Source organism: Scyliorhinus canicula, chromosome 4 (genome assembly GCF_902713615.1).
Source record: "Scyliorhinus canicula chromosome 4, sScyCan1.1, whole genome shotgun sequence".
NCBI classification, from domain to species: Eukaryota; Metazoa; Chordata; class Chondrichthyes; order Carcharhiniformes; family Scyliorhinidae; genus Scyliorhinus; species Scyliorhinus canicula.
The window spans coordinates 120,310,943-120,333,151 of NC_052149.1; the positions used below are offsets into that span (position 1 = coordinate 120,310,943).

Sequence of the window (22,209 nt, forward strand, 5' to 3'; positions counted from 1 at the left end):
AGGTCCATCTGGTGGTCAGATGTCAGAATTGCATTGACCTGAATCTCCTGACTAAAGCACCATCTGGTGGTTGAAGTCAGAAGTGCACCGACTTGAATCTCTTGTATAAATCCATTCCCCAACTGCAGCAGGGAAGATTCATCTCAAATGTTTTCTTTAAACACCCATTGTTTTAATTCTTCCCCTCCCCTTACCGTGTGTCTGTCTCGTGTGCATCTGGGTGGAGGGCGGGACAGGGTTTTTGGAATAGGTAGTCCAAAATGGCAATTATTTCCTTTAACTCATGCTATAAACATTTTTTAAATTTCCGTTTAAGGGGCAATTTTAGCATGGCCAATGCACCTACCCTGCACATCTTTGGGTTGTGGGGGTGAAACCCACACAGACACGTGAAGAATGTTCAAATCCAAACAGACAGTGACCCAGGTCCTTTGCGCAGTGAGGCTGCAGTGCCAACCACTGTGCCACCATGCCGTCTGTACTCTTGCTATAAATAAACAGCTTGTTCATGTTTTCCTTACAAATCTGGTGTCTATAACTCATTGGTAAAGATCTCAGGATAACATGAATTATTGGTTAATTCATCTGTCTTGGGACTCCAGGACCTGTGGGGCTGGAATTGACCGTGCACATGCCCTGGGTGCCGTAACACAGGAATGTCACTGAGCAATTGCAGAGTACCCTGAAAGGGAAGGGTGAAAAGCGTTCGGAGTCCAAATTGGTACCAATTAAATAAGCAGAAAATGGGATATGAAATGAAAAAATGAAATGAAAATCGCTTGTCACAAGTAGGCTTCAAATGAAGTTACTGTGAAAAGCCCCTAGTCGCCACATTCCGGCACCTGTTCAGAGAGGCCGGTACGGGAATCGAACCGTGCTGATGGCCTGCCTTCGTCTGCTTTAAAAGCCAGCTCTTTAGCCCTGTGCTAAAACAGCCCCTAATCTTGCAGCCAGAATTTAGGGAGCTAGGTAAGAAATTCGTAAACAGAACCTCTGAGGTAATAATCTCTGTGCAATGGTGGAAACACCTAGAAATAGGAGAACAGGGCATATAAATGCATGGCTGGAGACATGGTGGAGGAGGAGGGAGGGCTTTAGATTCTTCGGACATCTGGATCAGCTCTGGGGGAGATGGCACCCGTCCAGGTCAAGCCGGTTGCACCTAAACATATTTGGGACTGGGTTCCTTGCAGGCCGATATGTCAGTGCTATTGAGGAGGGTTTAAATCAACTTGTCAGGAATGTGGGAACCAGGAGATAATACGAGAAAGGGCTACCAAGGTAAAAAGAATATGGGTGAAACAGATATAGAATGGGAAATAGGTGGTTCAGTGCAAGATTGGAGGTAATAAAGTCTCATTTGGGTTACAATGCATGCGTGCGAATGGGCAGAGTGTGGTAAGTAAGTTTGGTGAGTTGCAGATTCAAATAATGTGCAAACTCCACACAGACAGTGACCCTGGGCCAGGATCAAAGCCAGGTCCTCAGCACCATGAGGCAGCAGTGCTAACCACTGCGCCACCACGCTGCCCTTACCATGGGAAAATAGGATATTGTGGCGATAAGGAGGCCAGGACTGGGTATTAGAAAGGTATTCAGAAAAGATAGGAAAGGAGTGCGGGTGACAGTATTGATCAAGGAAAACTTTGCAATGATGGAGAGAGAGGATGTCCCAGCTGGGTCAAGGACAGAAACTGCTTGGATGGAGCTAAACAACAATAAATGTGCAACTATGTTGCTCAATCTAGACTACAGGCCACAAACTAGCGGGAAAGATGTAGAGCTATGGTACGCAACCTGCTATTAGGGCTGGGCAATAAATGATGGCCTACCCAGCGATGCCCACATCCCGTGAAAAATAACCCAAAAGAAAACATAGTTCCAAGGGGGCTGTAATTATATAAATGTAGACTGCAATAGTGATGGTGTAAAGGGCAGGATGGTCAGAGCTCCCAGAATGTGTTGCGGAGAATTTTCAACAGCAGTATGTTTCCAACAAGAAATTATGCATTGCTGGACCATATGTCATAGAATTTACAGTGCAGAAGGAGGCCATTCGGCCCATCGAGTCTGCACTGGCCTTTGGAAAGAGCACCCCACTTAAGCCCACACCTCCACCCTATCCACAGAACCGCTCCTAACTTTTTGGATGCTAAGGGGCAATTTAGCATGGCCAATCCACCTAACCTGCACTTCTTTGGACTGTAGGATGAAACTCACGCAGACATGGGGAGAAAGTGCAAACTCCACACAATCACCCAAAGCTGGAATTGAACCCGGATCCCTGGAGTTGTGAGGCAGCAGCGCTAACCACTGTGCCACTCCGGTTCTGGGATTTGGTTCTTAAGAATGAGGTGGGCCAAGTTGACCAAATAATAATAACAATCTTTATTATTGTCACAAGACACACTCCCATCTGCATCAATGGCTCCGAAGTGGAGATGGTCGATAGCTTTAGGTTCCTGAAGGTCACCATCACCAACAGTCTATCCTAGCCCACACACAATGATGCAACAGTCAAGAAAGCCCAACAAAATAAATTTGGCATCAATTCTGACAAACTTCTACAGATGTGCGATAGAGGGCATCCTATCCAGCTGCATCACAGCCTGGTATGGCAACTGCTCGGACCAAGATCGAAGAAACTGCAGAGTGTGGTCAACTCAGCCCAGCATATCACACAAGCTTGCCACCTCCATATTGATTCTGTATACACCTCTCGCTGCCTCAGGAAGGCAGACAGCATTATCAGCCAGGCATTGCCTTCTTCCAGACCCTTCCATCAGGCAGAAGGTACAGAGCTCTGAAGACCCACACACCCAGACATAGGAACAGCTTCTTCCCCATAGCGACAAGACTCCTCAACGACTCCCCCTCAGACTGATCTGTTACCTGTAAGAACACTATTCAAGATGCCTAATGCTGCTCTTGCTCACGTCTTTGCTTTGTTTGGCCCCTTGTTCCACACTGTAAGCAATCACTGTTTGTCAATGTACCATTTGTCAATGTTCTCTGTCGATTATTCTTTTTGTCTACTATGGACGTACTGTGTACGTTCCCTCGGCCGCAGAAAAATACTTTTCACTGTACTTCGGTACATGCGACAATAAATCAAATCAAAATCAAATCAAAGTCTACTTACATTAACGCTGCAATGAAGTTACTGTGAAAAGGCCCTAGTTGCCCACTATGGCGCCTGTTCGGGTACACTGAAGGAGTATTAAGAATGTCCAATTCACCTAACAGCACGTCTTTTGAGATTTGAGAAGGGCACCCAGAGGAAACCCACGCAGACACGGGGAGAACGTGCAGACTCCACACAGACAGTGACCCAAGCCGGGAATCGAACCTGGGACCCTGGCGTTGTGAAGCAACCAGTGTGCTATCATGCCGCGCAGGTCAGGAGGGGAACATTTACAGGACAGTGATCACTGGATCATAAAGTCCATGCTGGTTATGGAAAAGGGCTAGGAGCAATCCGCAATAAGAATAATTAAGTGGGGGAAAGCCAACTTCAATGGGGTAAGAATAGACCTGATAAATTGGAATCAAGGATAAGCTGGCAAAACTGTATCTCAGCAATGAGCTGCCTTTCAATAAGAGATGGTTAAAGTATGGTAAAGGTTTTCCCAATGAAGGGGAACGGTCAAGCAAACCCTGGATGACGAAAGAGAGAGAGAGTAAAATGAAACAAAAGGTGTGCTTATAACACGTCGAGTGAAAAATACAAATGAGAACGAACCAGGCCGAATGTGAAAGGTTCAGAGGGAAATTGAAAAAGCAAATAAAAGCAAAGCGACAGAGAGATTGGCAACTGACATAAAAACGAATCCCAAAATCTTCCACAGGCATCTATATAATAAAATGGTGTTAAGAGGATGGTAGGTCGTGGCACGAGACTGGGGCAGGCTGCACAAGTTAAATTTGGCCAGGGTGGTGGAGCAAATGAAACGAGAGTTTCGGAGATGGGATGCACTCCCGCTGTCGCTGGCAGGGAGGGTGCAGACTGTAAAGATGACAATCCTCCCTAGATTCCTGTTCATTTTTCAGTGCCTCCCGATCTTTATCCCACAGTCCTTCGTCAAAAGAGTTAACAGGATGATCGTGAGCTTTGTCTGGGCGGGAAAATCCCCGCGGGTGAAGAAGGCGATGTTGGAGAGGAGCCGCAGCGAGGGAGGGCTGGCTTTGCCGAGTCTGATTAATTATTACTGGGTGGCCAACATCGCTATGATAAGGAAGTGGATGGTGGGTACGAGGTCTATTTGGGAGCGGGTGGAGGCGGCTTCGTGCAGGGGCTCCAGCTTGGCAGCCCTTGTCACGGCTCCTCTACCGCTGCCGCCGGCCAAGTACACCACCAGCCTGGTAGTGGTGGCGTTCCTGCAGATATGGGGCCAGTGGAGGAGGCATGTAGGGGAGATGGGGGCGTCTGTCTGGGCGCCAATCTGCGACAACCATCGGTTTGCCCCCGGGAGTATGGATGGGGGGTTCAGAGTATGGCGGCGGGCGGGGGTGGGAAGGGTGGGTGATATGTTCCTGGAAGGGAGCTTTGCGAGTTTGAGGAGCTTGGAGGAGAAATTTGGGTTGGTAAGGGGAAATGATTTTAGGTACCTACAGTTGCGGGACTTTGTTCGTAGACAGGTCCCATCTTTCCCACGCCTCCTGCCAATGGGGATCCTAGACAGAATAGTCTCTGGGAGGGAAGAAGGGGAGAGTAGAGTCTCGGGTATTTATAAGGTGCTCATGAGGGAGGAAGGGTCCCAGACAGAGGAACTGAAACTTAAATGGGAGGAGGAGCTAGGCGGGGAAATGGAGGAAGGGCTGTGGGCAGAAGCCCTGAGTAGGGTAAACTCGACCGCAACATGTGCCAGGCTCGGGCTGATTCAATTTAAGGTCGTTCACTGGGCCCATATGACGGTGGCTCGGATGAGCAAATTCTTTGGGATAGAGGACAAATGCGCTAGGTGCTCGGGAGGACCAGCGAATCACGTTCACATGTTTTGGGCATGCCCAAAGCTGAGGGGGTACTGGGAGGGATTTGCGGGGATCATGTCCCGGGTGCTAAAAACAAGGGTGGTGATGAGTCCAGGGGTGGCAATTTTTGGGGTTTCGGAGGACCCGGGAGTCCAGGGGGAGAAAGAGGCCGATGTTTTGGCCTTTGCTTCCCTGATAGCCCGGCGACTAATACTATTGGCGTGGAGTGACTCAAAGCCCCCGAAGACTGCGTTGTGGCTTGCGGACATGTCGAGTTTCCTGGGTATGGAAAAAATTAAGTTCGCCTTGAGGGGATCTGTACAGGGGTTCACCCGGAGGTGGCAACCATTTATTGACTTCTTTGCGGGAGAGTGAGCGTCAGCAGGGGGTGGGGGGGGGGGGTAAGAGTAGAGTAGAGTAGGAGGGAAAATATGGCGGGTAGTACCGGTGGGAGAGGAGCGGGCTTGTGCAGTATGTTACGATTGAAGTATTGAAAGTACATGGATGTTTGCACATTTTTGCCTTTTTTGCTTTCTTTCTGTTGATGTCTGTAACTGTTTACAAAGCCAAAAACTACCTCAATAAAATTGTTTATTTAAATAAAAGAGGATGGTATGTCAATCAAGGATAAAAAAGGGGATTTATGCTCGCAGGCAGGGGCATGGCTGACCGATGTGTGAAATTAATTCTCTGAATCTGGCTTTGCCAAGGAAGACGCTGTTGCCCAGGACATGGTGAAAGAAGGTAATTCAAACACTTGAAAGGTTAAAGGTTGGGCAGCACGGTGGCACAGCGGTTAGCACTGCTGCCTCACGGCGCTGAGATCCCAGGGTCGATCCCAGCCACGGGTCACTATCCGTGTGGAATTTGCACATTCTCCACCTGTTTGCCCCACAGTCCAAAGATATGCAGGGCAGGTGGATTGGCCACGCTAAATTGCCGCTTAATTGGGAAAAATTAATTGGGTACTCTAAATTTAAAATAAAAGAAGAATGAAAGTTGATAAGGAGGTAATATTGGATTGGCTATCTGTACTTAAAAGTTGATAATACACCTGGGCCAGGTGAGGTGAAATACTAATTAAGAGCATGAGTAGGCCATTCAGCGCATAATTTCAAAACGTGCAAACGATACAAAACTTGGAAGCATTGTGAACAGTGAGGAAGGTGGCATCAAGTGAATCATTTTGGTGGGGAGAACCTGGAGAGATAATATAAAATTAAATGTACAATTCTAAAGGGGATGTACGTGTGCATAAATCATCAAAGGTGACAGGACAGGTTGAGGATGATAAATAAAGCATACAGCATCTTGGTCTTTATCAATAGGAGGGTACAAAAGGAAGGTTATCAGCACCAGCTGAATTGCTCCTTCAGAGGGCCAATACAGATGCAAAGGATCAAATGGCCTCCTTCTGTACTGTAGCCATCATTAGGATACTGTAACCAGGCCCCAATATTTGTTAGCATTCTGGCTAAGAACCCCAAACAATGTTGTTTTAATTTGTGAAACTGTGAGGAAAGGGTACTTCACCCTGAGGAATGATATGTTAAAACAAACTTTAATTTAAACAGAGAATTAACCACATTATCAAAGAAAATAGCGTCACAATTATCAGTTTAACAATTATTAAACACAAGGAAAAAATTAAACCATCTATACATACTCCAATTACAAAATCCAATACAGTTCAAATGCCTCCTATAAATAAAAGTTAACAGATGACTTGCTTAACTGTGTAGACACTTTTGGAGAGAGAGACACTTTCAAGAGCAGATCCAGCACACTTCTGCTCAACCAAAAAGCATTTGACAGACTTCTGTTCAATTTAAAATCCTTCCTTGTCAGAACCAAATCCTAAGACAAACTGTCAAACTACAGACAGACCTGGATCCTCACATTAAATGCATCATTCGAGGGCAGCACGGTGATTTACTCTCCAGGGAATCTCCAACAATCATAATAACATCGCATTAACCCTTTATCTGTAGCCAAATGATTGGAATGAATCATTACCTCACTTTTTAATTACAGCTTTAGCAGACACACAATCTGGCTACTTCAAGCTAGGTTCTTTAATAACCTTACTGCAGCAAATATATACCTTAACCCAGGATTTTAAAACATTGCTGCAACAGTTATAAAATGCAATATATATATACCAATTTCTTACATTCATCACACCAATCTATGATTGTTGTGCAAAGGTAGATATCTTGGATTTGCAGTAAAGGCAGGAAAATGGAGCTGAGGGTACAGAGTTCAGGAGATTGACTGGTGGATGGGGCAGAGACAAGTGGCAGTTGAAATTTTACAAAGAGAAATGTGAAGTTATATAATTCGGAGTGGGGGTGGGGGAGAAGAATAAGGAGGCGATATAAAATAAATGGTTCAATTTTAAAGTGAATGGAGTAACAGAGAGACTGGAGGTATATGTACACAATATCCCTGAAAGTGGCAGGTAAGGTGAGATGTCCAAATCTAAAACACATGGATTTGCATACTTCCTCTGTCCAGCCTCCTTTGTTGTTTTTTGTAATCTGTGTAACGTCGCTAAGGCCACTGTGAGCAATTGGAAATTGTATGAAGATGTCTGACACAATACTGGATGACTGTTGTCAGTTACTAGTCCTTTTTCAAAACCTTGAACTGTTTGTGTGGATCGTCATCAAAACAACATGCACGTTTTTGTGATATTCACAGAGTAAAGATTGAACCAACTGCATACAGTTATAGCCTTCCTTGCAAACCTTTCTGCTCAGCTACCCAGAGCAACTGCCCCACCACCACCTGGTACACTCACTGTAGTACAGCAATGATTGATGTGGATATACACACATATAATATAGTTCTTCAATCATTTTTGAATAATCTAATATGACACTACCCTACGTTTACCATTAATCCTGTTTCAGGAACAATAGCCATTTGATGAAATGCAAAAGACATCAGGAGACAAAAATTATAGGACCATTTGCAGCTGTTAATGAAAAAGTCAGGACACCTGCGATAGAGTTAAAATACAAGACGGTCTCTTTAAAACAGGACATACAGCCATCCTCCCACTGGAGATACCACATCCATGCTGAGTTCGCTTATTCCAGCTAGGATGGTGAGAGAGGCACTACAATTGACCCAAGAGCCGGGATGGAAAATTAACCAGGGGTCTTGCTCCTGATGTTACCAATAGTCCCGAATGACCTGTGTAGGTGTCAGGTAAGGTCAGGACTGCAATCACTTATCTCAGTCAGTAACCTCCTGCCGTTCAGTGCCAAGACAGAATGGGCAACTCCCCAGGCACTGTCCAACATAAATTCCAAAATGGATTTGGAGGGAATTGTAAACGAAAACACTGACTTTCAACCATAATCTCAATTAATTAATATATTCAGTGAGTTAAATGGCGTCCTCCTCTGCCAGAACCACCTGTATTATATTAAATAACTAACATGATATCACACTAATTGTCTGTGCACTCTGCACTGGTGAACCTGGGACTCTGCACTTTGCTCTTAGCCTGAGCTCAGGAAGCACATGGACTCCAAACTTTGTTGAGAGGCAAAACAATCCAGGAAATCGGCAGCTGCGTCATAAAGCAGCTGAATTTTCGCAAAAAGGAAAAAATCAGATTGTGTTGTGGTCCGTTTCTGTGTTTAATGTTTTGGACAAGAAGCAGAGCAGGTTTGCAAAGGCTCCTCCGGACAGGTAAACTCAGATGGGTGCATTGAAAATGTTCCTTCCGGCCTCAGCAGGGTTAAAGACTAGGCCTCACCACCGGAATGATCAGCAGAGCAACCTGCTGCCCCACCCAGGGAGCGAGCGTCACTTACCTGACGGCATCCCTGCAGAGCCTGAGCACCGCCACTCGCCCCATTCCCCCCTGTCAATCAACTGGATGATTGACAGCTTCCGGAGCCCCGGGAAGCACTCAGCAGCGCCATCTGGCCGCAGCCATCCGACCACTGCAGCAGGCAAGCTCGACAAATGGCAGCAACAGCTGCAGAATGCAGACGTTATCCCAAATAAAGGCAAAGTGCTGCAATAAAGACTGGAAAGTGCTGCAAATTGACTCAGCCGGTTTTCAGCAGAGTTCACTGGGCAGCACGGTAGCATTGTGGGTAGCACAATTGCTTTATAGCAATACAGGGTCCCAGGTTCGATTCCGGCTTGGGTCACTGTCTGTGCATCCTCCCCGTGTGTGCGTGGGTTTCCTCCGGGTGCTCCGGTTTCCTCCCACAGTCCAAAGACATGCAGGTTAGGTGCATTGGCCATGATAAATTGTCCCTTAGTGACCAAAAAGGTTAGGAGGGGTTATGGGGATAGGATGGAAGTGAGGGCTTAGGTGGGTCGGTGCAGACTCGATGGGCCGAATGGCCTCCTTCTGCACTGTATGTTCTATGTGGCTGAATAGGCCAATTCTTGACCCGTGGAGCTTTCGGTGTATTTTGTTTTAAACAAACATTTTATTCAGGCATTTATGATTTTATAATAACAAAAAATACAAATACCAAATGTAAACATAATTCAGTACATAACACCCCCCCCCCCTCCAACCAACAACCATACCCAGCCAACATGGCTTATACACATAATTCCCAAGTTACTCCATCTCCTCTCGCTGATCCCGCCTGAACTAAACTAAACTAACTCCCCCTACCCCCCCCCCCCCCCCCGTCTGCCCACGTTCCCTAACCACCCCCCACCCTCACCCCCAACTATTGTATCTGCTAACAGTTTAGTTTCCCCGAAGAAGTCGATAAATGGCTGCCACCTCCGGACGAACCCTAACATTGATTCTCTCAGGGCCGACTTAATTTTCTCAAGCCTGAGAAACCCGGCCACGTCGCTAAACCATACCTCCGATTTGAGGGGCTCCGAATCCCTGCACAATAATAGGATCCGTCTCAGGCTACCAGGGAGACAAAGGCCAAAATGTCAGCCTCTCTCACCCCTTGGACTCCCAGGCCTTCCTACACTCCAAAGATCGCCACCTCTGGACTCGGCGTCACCCTCGTTTTTAGCACCGTGGACATGACGTCGGCAAATCCCTGTCAGAATCCCCTAAGCTTCGGGCATGCCCAAAACATATGGACATGATTTGCGGGCCCTCCCACACTTGTCCTCCATCCCAAAAAACCTGCTCATCCAGGCCACCGTCATGTGTGTCCAGTGAGCCACCTTGAATTGTATCAGACTGAGGATCTTTGGACATATCAGGCAGGACGTTCCACAAGGTAGTGGCATCTGAAAGGCAGGATTTGCTTCCTTACTTCTCTGCTGTCACTCTGGCATTGCACTTGAGGAAATATGCAAAGGCGTTGGAGACAGTGCAGCAAAGATTCATGAAAAAGATACATGAAAAAGATTCATGGACAGCACGGTAGCACAAGTGGATAGCACTGTGGCTTCACAGCGCCAGAGTACCAGGTTCGATTCCCCGCTGGGTCACCGTCTGCGCAAAGTCTGTGTGGGTTTCCTCCGGGTGCTCCGGCTTCCTCCCAAAGATTTGCAGGTTCGGTGGATTGGCCATGATAAATTGCCCTTAGTGATCAAAAAGATTAGCAGGCGTTATTGGGTTATGGGGATAGGGTGGAAGTGAGGGCTTAAGTGGGTAGATGCAGACTCAATGGGCCGAACGGCCTCCTTCTGCACTGTATGTTCGATGTAAAATGGTTCCAGTGATGAGGAACTTTAGTTAGGAAGATAGATTGAAAAGGTTGGGACTGTTTTCCATGACAAAGGCTGAAAGGAGATTTGATAGAGGTACTGCCCGAGAGGGTGATGGAGGCTGATTCAATCAAGGCATTCAAAAGGGACTTAGACCCCTATCTGAAGAGGACGATTGTGCAGGGCTATGGTGAGAAAGTGGGGGGAATGGCATTCGGGGAATTATTCATTTTGAGAGCTGGTTTAGGCACAATGGGCCAAATAGCCTCCTTCTGCGCTGTAACAATTCTGTGATTCTGAGACAGGGAGACTCAAAGCATGATGTGTCACATTTTGAACTTCTGGTAGCTGTTACGGGCCAGGGTTTAGAGAACCCCAAAGTGTATCATGGAGTTCACCTACCCACAACGTTTAATAGATTGTGGTATGGGGAGCACACGGCCCACTCTACAGGCGTGGTACATCAGAAATGGAAAACTTTTTTTTAAAAGCAAAACAATGTTTATTCTATGAACTCAAGTTAACCTTTTTAAAACATACAGTGAACATATTAGCAACCATTAATTCAAATACAACCCCCAAAGAATACAACACTAAGTAATCCTTTAAGCTTTCCTTTTTAACATCCATACGACTTAAAAACAAAACCTTTCAACAGAAGCACATCAGGTTAAAGACACTACTGAGAGCAGTTACTAGCTTTAAATCACCAAAGGATCGATTTACGGTCGTTAGATTACAGAGAGAGAGACTAATACCCCTTCTGGCTGCGACTGCAGCTATCCAGCTCTGAAAACGAAACTAAATCACACCCTGCAGCAAACAGCCTAAAACGAAAGTAAAAAGCTGACAGGCAGCCAAGCTCCACCCACTCTCTGACATCACTGGAGTAATAAACACCCATTTCTTAAAGTTCCTCTCACTACAGATACTTCTGTACACAGCCATTTATAAACACCCATTTCTTAAAGGTACTCTCACATGACAGTAGCAAAGTCCTCCCAATCATTAATGTTAATGCTGCCGTGCTTCAACGAGTCCTTTGGAGTGTCTGTGAAGTTTCTCTTTGTCTTTCCCTGTAACGCTGGCCATTAGAGAGTTGAGAAACCAAGATCATGCAAAACCCAAATGTGCTGCCACTCAACTAATCCCCTGCCTGTCAATCAACAAGATGATTGACAGCTCCCGGGCCCAAGAAATGTTCAGCAAATGTCCTACCTTCAGAGCTAAATTAAATTAAAGTGTTAAATTGCGGGGACAGGTTGCCTTGACCAAGGCGTATATTCCTTTGTTTATGAAAGGTTAAGAGGTGGTCTAATTAAGATGTTTAAGAGGATTAAATTATGTTAAGCATGTAAACTATTTCCTCTGTAGGGAAGTCCAGAACAAAGGGGGGGAATTCTTACAGTGATAGTTAATTACAGGGGTGATGTTAGGAAGCCCTCCTTCATTGGAAGGGGAGTGGCAACTTGGAACACCTCTCCCAGAAGGCTGTTGAGACTGGCAGGCAGGAAGGGGGAGGGGGAGATTGTGCCATCAATTTGAAGATTTCAAAACTGAGATGGCTAGATTTTTGTTCGGTAAGGATGTTAAGGAATGTGAAATCACGGCGGGTGATGCAATTGAGATACAGATCAGCCATGATATAATTGATAGCAGGAGCAGTATGATGACACTGTTGTCAGCACTGCTGCCTCACAGCGCCAGGGTCCCAGGTTCGACGCCAACCTTACACGACTGTCTGTGTGGAGTTTGCATGTTCTCCCTGTACCTGTGGGGTTTCCACCGGGTGCTCCGGTTTTCTCCCACAGTCATAAAGATGAGCAGGTTAGCTGGATTGGCCAGGTTAAATTTCCGCTCGAGTGTCCAAACGTTTGGTGGGGTTACGGGGATAAGGGGGTGGGCCTAGGTGGGGTGCTCTTTTAGAGGACTGGGGCAGACTCAATGGGTCAAATGGTCTCCTTCTGCACTGCAGAGATTCTCTGATTCTATGAACAGGACTGAATGGCCTCATCCTATATTCCTACCTCAATAATCAATAAAACCTTACCATAGTCTAATTGAGCTTAGTTCAAGAACCTTCCTTCCCTCTTGGTTCTTTCAGTGACAGTCCTCCAGACTTTGCATCCAAGTCCTTGTAGCACTGGGACAATAACTAATGTGATGAATGTAGGAATTTCAAATATATTTTATTACATGTATTTGGTACAGTAAGGGTTACAAATGTGGGTTAGTACTGCAGTACTTTTTTAAAATTCCTGGTTTGTAAGACAGGCCTTTTGTGAGGTCAGCTGTGCAATTAAAGCATCGTAAAAGCTTGGACCAATGGATTTTTTTTTTGAACTAAGAGGGTTCCTTTGTGTGCAGTTGGTAAGATGATGTAACAACTGGGAGGAGCTCAAGTACCGGGCATATTAGCAGAGAAGCAGTTGGTTCCCGGAAGTCAAACAATGTGGACAGTTTATGAAGTCTTCAGCTAAAGATCCTGCATTGTTTTGACAGGACTCATCTCTATCTCTTAAATCACTCTCACAGAACGAGCGCGATTCAATGGAAAGGTTTCTCAGTGTGGTAGCGAGCAGGAAACACACGAGCTTCCCGATGCTTGGCCCGGCGATGCCGTCTCCGTTATAAAACGTTCATTGGCCCACTTAATGAGGCTCCACAGGATTCACACCGCAAATCATGGTTGACCGGCTGATTTGTCGGAGATCGCGCTCGCCAGCCCCGCTAACAAGTGACACCAGCACTTAAACTGCTCCTACACAGCCAGCCCCACCCCGCCCGCAGCAATGCCGCCCTGGAGACCAGCCCCACGCTTTGGTGACGGTGACCTGGGCTAACTGTTGAATGCAATGGAGGCCAGATGGGATGCCCTGTTCCCCCGAGGATCCAGGAGGGGCAGCCACCCCCACCTGGGAGGAAGTGACAGCGGCCGTCTGCTCGGGGAGCGTGACCAGGTGGTCAACGACCTCCACCAGGTCACTCGGGTGAGTTCCCACCCCCCCCTCCATCACATACTCTCCCCGCCCCCCCCCCCCCATAACCCCCATCCCCCCACAATACGGCCCATCCTCCCCAAGCCCCCTCCAACAGCCCCCATGGCCATGTTTGCAGCCGTGATATTCAGAGAGGATGTCAGTGACCCTCCAGCAGGTCCATAGCCGATTGGAGGGATCCCAGAGGCTATGGGAATGGTAGTTAGTGCCGGCATGATGGCACCAAGGCAAACACTGCTAGGGTGGTGACCGCAGTGGCGAGCCTGTTGCACGACGTCAGCAGCATGAGTGGAGGTGTCCAAGGCGTGGCTCAGTCGGTGATGGCCATCGCTGAGGGCCTAGGCAGAATGTCCAACTCACTGGGGGACGTGACCCAGTACCAGGCGGACCTTGATGAGGCACTGTGGGACATATCCCGGTCTCAGATGGGAAAAACCAAGGTGCTGCAGAGCTTGTCCCAGTCGCAGGTGGGCATGGCTGAGACACTGCAGAGCATGGCCCAATCACTAAGGAGCATCACCAAGGGCGTCGACACCATGGTGCTGACATTGGAAAGCTGCCAAGGCTGGCACAGCCAGATGACGCAGAGGCAACTGGGGCTCAAACCCGCTGCCTCTCCATCCAGAGGTGAAACCCAGGACCCTATGGGCACCGATCGGGAAGAGGGGATGCTGGATGCGAACCCGGACCCAACCTATGGAGTGGGGACAGCAGCCACCTGCTCCCCCGAGTTCCAATCCTCTGACAGCGCCATGTCTCGAGTCAGCAGCCAGTATAGTGTGGCATGGCAGAACATGTGCCGCCAGCAATTGTGCCGGTATCCTCCGGCCCCAGAGGAAGCCCACCAGGGTCATCGAAAGCCACAGGAGGTGGCAAGCTGCAGTCTCTGATCTGCATCCTAGATGCAGCGGTAGAACATGGAAGGCTAAGCAGGCCAGGATCACGGAGAGGGCACGGGGGGGGGGGGGGGGGGGGGGGGGGGTAGCGAAAGGGGGGAAAGTGGTAGGTAGGGGGTAAGGGGGAGGGGAGTGTCCGTGGGGGGAGGCGTGGGGAGAGTGGGGCAGTGGTGGACACTTTCTGTGAAACCCATTAAAATATCTGCACGTCGACCAATATGACGCCTCGGACAGTCTCCTCCGCTATGGGGGGCAAGCACCAATCCCATGACCCATCTCCCAGGACATGAGGGTTCTGGACTCCCTCCCCCCTAACCCCTTGGAGTGATGATGCACATATCACGAGGATGGGAAATTTCTGGGGGGGTGGGGGGGGGGGGGGGGGGGGGGGGGGATGGTGAAGGGGGGGATGCAAAGGGATGGGTGAAATGGCAGACTTGGTCATGTCCTATGTGAAGCGGCCAAGGATGAGAACCTCCCTGGCCCCCCAAGCTTGCTGGAACCTTGTCGCTGTCACCTTTCCTCCATCCACTGGCTGGATCTGTGGGTCCTACCCAGGCTCATGCTCCAACCCCTCCTGGTCCTCCTCCTTGGAGATGGCCACATATTCCTCCCGCTCCACCTCCAGCATGTTGCCCCGTTGCTCTGCCAGGTTGTGGAGGGCACAGCAGACAACCACAAAGCGGGCAACCCTTTGGGAGGTACTACAGTGGTTGAGGCATTGAAAGCACATTTTGAGCAGTCCGATGCACCTCTCCTGTTGATGTAGGGCACTCCCAGATGGCCTGGTGAGCGCAAAGCGACATGCACGTCATCTGTGAGCCCCTGGACTTGGGGCATCCCGGCGAAGGCAGAGAATCCTGCTGCCCGGGCATTTTGTTGGGTCTGGTCCATGTCAAAGTTTATACATTTCGCTGCCCGGGCGAACAGGGCACCCGTGACCTCACGGGTGTACTTGTGGGCTGTAGCTTGTAACATGTCCCACAAGTCCCTGCTCGAGCCCTGGAATGATCCTGAGGCATAGAGGTTCAGGGCTGCGGTGACATTGATGGTCATCAAGTGCGGGTATTCCCCTCCTCTAGGTGGTGCCAAGTCCGCAAGGATATGGCACAGCTGCCATGCTGTCTCCTTGTTGAGGTGAACCCTCCTGTGGCACACACTATCTGTCATCTGCTGGAAAGACCAGCGATGCTTGTACTGTTTGGGCCGTGGCAGGCCTCCCCCTCTGGGTCCCTGCCTGGCCTGATGGTCGGCCAGGTCCGCAAGATGTGGGCTGGGGCCCATTCACCTGGGCCATCGCCTTGAGCCTCTGTCGACATTGCCGCCGCCGTCTTCTCTGGGATCTGGCCTGTCACATCAGTCAGTGACTGTGCCATTTCCCTCTAGGGCTGGGCATGTTGGTCAGCGCTTGGCCAATGCCCCTGATGCCCTCAGCCAGGACCCGCTGTGAATCGGCCACCCTCTGAAGTGCTGTTACAATATCCAGGTGGCTCAGGTACATGCCTGTGGTAGGGCAGCCCTGTCCTGGGCCTTGGCCACCGCCTTGACAGATTGCCCCAGGCCTTGGACACCTTGACCCATGGCCGAAGCCATCGTCCCCCCCACCACCGTAGATGCCATCTGTGTGGTGTTGGCTGGGTGGCACACATGGTCAGCACCACCTCCCGCTCCAGTCGGTGGTTAGCGTCCTGCACCTCCACCTGCTGGATGCTCGCTGACAACTCCTCATCAAGTCTCTGGCTCTGTGATTGCATCTTTACAATCGCTAGGACTGTCCATTCCAGAAGCCCGAAACCTGTCTGGATGGCAGCTAGTCCCTGGGGCGGTCCCCCTCCAAACCTCACCCTATCTCAGCGATTGTGAGCGGCCTTCTCCTGGTGGGGTTCGGGGGGGGGGGGGGGGGGGGGGGATCAGAAAACACACAGTGCTCGACAATCCGACGCATGCAGCCCAGGGGGTGGGTAGCAGGTAGCTTCAGAGGCCAGGGCACCCAGCCATGGTGGCCGCTATGGGTGCCAGCGTGTGGTGCGGGGTATGGGTTCAGCTGTTCACCGGGATTATGGGTGTGTGGGACAGGGGTTGATGCTCAGGGTACAGTGCTGCCTACTCACCCCGGTCGACCCTCTGAAGGTTGTGCAGTGTTTTTCAGCAATGCTGGCCGATCTTCGCGGTGTTGCCCACGGTGCTGGTGACCTCTGCCACCTGCGCCCAGACAAGGCAAACGACGGCAGCCGGCAGCCTCCTTCCCACCCTGGCATACAGGATCGCCCCGCCTCCCCTACACGGCATCCAGCAGGGTGCAGCAGCCTTGAAATAGGGTGCTGCTCTCCTTGCTGCCATCTTGTTGGCTGGGATGGTGTGCCTGGGGAGTGAAGTGTGTATATGAGGCTGCAGCTTGTCAGCGTCCTGTGTGTCAATCCCGAATCCGGCGAATCGGGCACCGTTTTTCATTGGAATTGATCGTGTTCCATGCATTGGTGCTCAACCCCTCACGGTCAGTGAATTGGTCCAAGTATGCCGCCAATTTTGCTATCACAGAATTCTACCAATCCCACTCAGGCATCAACACTTAGTCTCAGGAACAGAGAATCCGGGCCACAATATTTTGCTGCTTAGGGTGACGATCGAGGGAGTGGAGCAGAGGCAGGAGGCGCAGGGCCTGGTGATCCATATGGTGGAGGAGTCGGTGGTGGAGCACGAGGATTGGCTAACCTCGCTGGAGGTGGAAATGGGGATGGTGATGTGCAGCCAGAAAAGGCAGAGAAACAAATTGGAGGATTTCCAGAACTGCTCCAGGAGGCAGAATTTGCGGATTGTTGGGATGTCTGAAGACATTGAGCGAGCGGAGGCCGGCAGGTTTGTGGCGAGCATGCTGGAGAAGCTGATGGGTGAGGGGGCCTTTGACCGGCCCCTTGAAGTGGAGCAGGCGCACCATGCGCTGAAGAGGAGGCCGCAGATAGGGGTGGTGCCAAGGGCGATGGTGGTGAGGCTGCATCGATTTCTGGATAAAGATGCTGAGGTGGGCGAGGCAGACCAGGAAATGCACCTGAGAGGGGAGTGAGCTGCAGATTAACCAGGAACTGGGAGGGGAGCTGGCTAAGCGGAGGGCTGGGTATAATTAGGGAAAGGCGGCCATCTGCAAGATGGGGGTGAAGTTTGGGGTTTGTACCCTGTCCGCTTGTGGATGATGCATCAAAACAGGAATTTTATTTTGACTCACTGGAGGGGGTGATGGACTTTATGAGGGGCTATGGACTGGGAGGGCATTGAACTTTAGAGAGGAGCTTTGTGTAAATAAGGGGCACATTGGGTGGGTGAATTGGGATAGGTTTCAATGGGGGAGCATTGATGGTGAGTGTGCCTTTTATTTCTCTTTGTTTGTTGGTGGTTAGGAGGGTTGGCTGGAAGGGTGACGGGACGGCAGAGGCAATGGGCGGGGGCCACCATGCTGGCTGGGCGGGCTAGTTAACACGGGTGAAGTGGGGGTTTACAGGAGGAAGGCATGGCTAGGGGGGAATTGGTTTGGTCTTTGGTTATGGGGGGGGGGCTGTTGCTGACATGGTTGCAGTTGGTGTGGCGCAGTTGGGCAGGGAGAGATGGCGGCAGACATCTGAGAGTGGGCCTGGAGGAATAGGTGACGTGGGCCAGGTGCTGGCTTAAAAAGGGATATGGCTGATCAGCATGGGGAGAGGGGCGGGGAGCCCCTTAACCAGGCTGGTCAGGTGGAACGTGTGAGGTTAAATGGGCCGGTTAAACGGTCGCATGTTTTCGTGTAACTAAGGAGTTTGAAGGTGGACGTTGTGTTCTTGCAGGAGACGCACCTGCGTTGTGGGATCAGAAAGGGCTGAGGAAGGGATGGGTGGGGCAGATGTTCCACTCGGGGCTGGTTATGAAGATGAGGGGGGCAGAGGTGCTGGTTAATGGAGAGTGGCTTTTCACCTGCGGAGCATTGTGGCCGATCCGGGGTAGATATGTGATGGTCAGTGGGGAGCTGGAGGGGATGCCGGTGGTCTGGGTGAATGTTTATGCCTGAATTGGGACGAGGTGGATTTTATGAGGCGGGTGTTGGGGAGGATCCGAGTTTGGACCGGTAGAGTCCAAAGATTATGGTGTCGAGAGTTGAGCAGGTTCATGGAGTGCAAAGGCGGGGGGGGGGGGGGGGGGGGGGGCCAGACCAGTGGGGGTTTGGGAGGCTGAGGGCAAAGGAGTTTTCATACTGCTCCCAAGTACACTGGGTGTATTCCCGGACCGACATTTTTGTTATGGACAAGGTGCTGCTGGCGGGGGTGGCCGACCTGGGAGTACTCGCCGATTGTAGTTTCCGACCAAGCGCTGCATCGGATTCCCATCCTTCGGGAAGGCGGTGGACAGTTGCGGAGGGCCAGAGAGGCAGTGTATGAGCACGGGGAAAAGGTAAGCAGGATGCTGGCCAATTAGCTGAGGAAGCAGGTAGCGGTGAGGGATATTGGGAGGGTGAGGGACGAGAGGGGTAGAGTGGTGACAGACCCGGAGGGGGCGAATGGGGCATTTAAGGCCTTCTATCAGAGGCTGTCCAAGTTGGTGCTTCCGGCTGGGGAAGAGGGGATGAGACGGTTCCTGGATGGGTTGGAGTTCTCCAAGGTGGAGGGGGAGAGGGTCCAAGGGCTGGGGCCCCAATCAGCGCCGGCCCTAGGGTTGCTGGCGCCCCGGGCAAGCTGAACTTCGACGCACTCCTTCATGGCGCCCCCTAGCACATGGCGCCCCAGGCGACTGCCCGAGTTGCCGGTACCTTGAGGCGGCCCTGGCCCCAATTGGGCTGAGGGAGGTGATGCACGGCATGGGTGTGATACAGGCAGGGAAGGCCCCAGGGCCGGACGGATTCCCAGTTGAGTTTTATTAGAAGCTTTAAGTGGAGCTAGAGCCTTTGTTAGTGAGGATGTACAATGAGGCGAGGGATGGGGGCGCTCCCCCCCCCCCCAACATTATTGCAGGCATCCATCTCCCTGATCTTACAGAAAGATAAGGACCCGGAGCAGTGTGGGTCATACCGCCCCATATCGTTGCTGAACGTTGATTCCAAGTTGTTGATGAAAGTACTGGCACTGCGAATAGAGGACTGTGTGCTGGGGGTGATAGGGGAGGACCAGATAGGATTTGTGACAGGAAGGCAGAGGCAAAGGGCGGGGGCCACCATGCTAGCTGGGCGGGCTATTTAACACGGGTGAAATGGGGGTTGTCAGGAGGAAGGCGTGGCTAGGGGGCAATTTGGTTGGTCTTTGTTTGGTTGTGGGGACAGGGGGCGGGGTTGCTGACATGGTTGTGGTTGGAGTGGCGCAGTTGGGCAAGGAGAGATGGCAGCAGACATCTGAGAGTGGGCCTGGAGGAACATGTGATGCGGGCCAGGGGCTGGCTTAAAAAGAAATATGGCTGATCAGCAGGGGGAGGAGGGCGGGGAGCCCCTTAACCAGGCTGGTCAGGTGGAACGTGTGAGATTAAATGGGCCGATTAAACGGTCGCATGTTTTTGCGTAACTAAGGAGTTTAAAGGTGGACTTTGTGTTCGTGTAGGAGATGCACCTGAAGTTGTGGGATCAGAACGGGCTGAGGAAGAGATGGGTGGGGCAGGTGTTCCACTCGGGGCTGGTTATGAAGATGAGGGGGGCAGAGGTGCTGGTTAATGGAGAGTGGCTTTTCAGCTACGGAGCATTGTGGCCAAACCGGGGTAGATATGTGATGGTCAGTGGGGAGCTGGAGGGGATGCCGGTGGTCTGGGTGAATGTTTATGCCTGAATTGGGACAACGTGGATTTTATGAGGCGGGTGTTGGGGAGGATCCGAGTTTGGACCGGTCGAGTCCCAAGTCGATGGTGTCGAGAGAGTTGAGCAGGTTCATGGAGTGCATGGAGGGGCAGACCCATGGGGGTTTGAGAGGCTGAGGGCAAAGGAGTTTTCATACTGCTCCCAAGTGCACTGGGTGTATTCCCGGACTGACATTTATGTTATGGCGGGATGGCTTTTCATGGGTGGAGTGGGCATATTTGTTGGAGGTGCTGGGGTTTCGGGTTTGGTCAGGGGTTTATGGATTGGGTTCGCTTGTTGTACGGGGCGGTGGTGGCAAATATCGCGACGAACTGGGTGCGTTTGGGGTACGTGGATTTAAAAAATATATACATTTAGAGTACCCAATTCATTTCTTCCAATTAAGTGGCAATTTAGCGTGGCCAATCCACCTACCCTGCACATCTTTGCGTTGTGGGGGCGAAACCCACACAAACACGAGGAGAATGTGTCAACTCCACACGGACAGTGATCCAGCGCAGGGACTGAACCTGGGACCTCGGCACCGTGAGTCAGCAGTGCTAACCACTGAGCCACCCTGCTGCCCTATATCGTGGAATGAGACAGGGGCACCCGCACTCCCCGTTGCTTTTCGCCTTGGTGATAGAACCGTTGGCTATGGCACGTTGAACGAGGGGGGGGGGGGGAAGAGTTGCCAAGCATAGAGTTTTGCAAGCAGGGCGTGGGCAGATAGTGATACTGACGGCGTTGCCCAGGTTCTTGCTCGTGTTGCAGAACATAACTATCTTTGCTCCCAAGTCCTTTTTCAGGAAGGTTAACGGGATAATTTTGGGGTTTATGTGGGTGGAGAAGCCCACTTTCTTGGGTTATTGGAAGCTGAGGGATCAGCCCTTGGGAAGGACTGTGCGAGATGGAAGCCTCACTCGAGATAGGACATCTAGATAAGGTTGCTCTGGGCTCACTTCTTCAGCGCATGCCAAACTCCATGTCAGCCACTGCTCACTCCCTGGTCTCCCCCGAGTTCCATGGCCCTTATTTCAAAAGGGGTATGGACTCATCCCCCGCCCCTCTTCCGATGCTCCCTTCCTTCCAATTATGGCCACTTTATCATCGGGGACACAAATGACATAATGAAATGTCAGCAAGCCAGTTTTAAAGGGGAGGGGGGGGGGGGGGGGTGAGCTTCTAGCTGGTGGCATATGTCGGCAAGTCACTTAGACAAAGAGGGCAGGGCATGTGTTGGGGTTTCTGGAGGGCGAGTTCTGAGGGACATGCTGGTAGGTGGTGTTACTGGCATGTAAGGGTTTGGGGGCAGATATCAGGGGTCAAAGACAGGAATTATGCCAGGGTCACACAGGTGGTTACTCGCACCTGCAGCTAGAAGGAGGTAATTCATCTTCTTGTTACATGCCTCTCATCTTGGTGAGACTACCAGAACTCAGTGCATCAGCCACCTCAACCCAGGACACCCGTTTCCACCCCACCCTGGGAAAGAGGGTGTCGTCACCTCCTCAAAGGCATCCAACATCCTGTGGATATCTACATCTTCTTGGCGGGACTGAGAGTCTTGGGTGAATGGAGCACTTAAAAGCTGCTTCAGCTCATTAGACTTGCAGTAGGATTCTCTACTCCAGCGAATTGCTGACCTGGGAAATCTGTACATGTGTGGGATGCATTTGGGCAGCGTGCTTTCCCATTTGCATGGATGGAATCGCGCTTCCCCAGTGCTCCTAGCGGCAGTACGGAAATGATCAGATTCTCCGCTGGTAGGAGCACTTAGTCTCTGAACCAGAGAACACAGCCCAGTGAGTCCCACATCCAGAGCTGACAGCATTGCAATTCTGGAAGGACAGTTTCTGCTCCAAGTCTCTCAGATTAACAGCTACAACTGGGATTTCTC

General features: G+C 50.6%; 1 protein-coding gene across 3 annotated transcripts in view; it reads right to left on the minus strand.

Moving 5' to 3' along the window:
- Nucleotides 1–8,946, minus strand: part of gtpbp3 (GTP binding protein 3, mitochondrial) — a 55,062-nt gene extending 46,116 nt beyond the window's left edge. For 2 of the 3 annotated variants that reach the window (XM_038795114.1, XM_038795111.1), the window contains exon 1: nt 8,802–8,946. In XM_038795114.1, the coding sequence (XP_038651042.1) occupies nt 8,802–8,845 (44 nt within the window). In that variant the 5' untranslated portion in view covers nt 8,846–8,946. Of the gene's footprint in view, nt 1–8,420; nt 8,581–8,801 lie in introns of those variants that run through there. The other variant, XM_038795112.1, reaches the window with a different exon arrangement.
- Nucleotides 8,947–22,209: the final 13,263 nt, after the last annotated feature.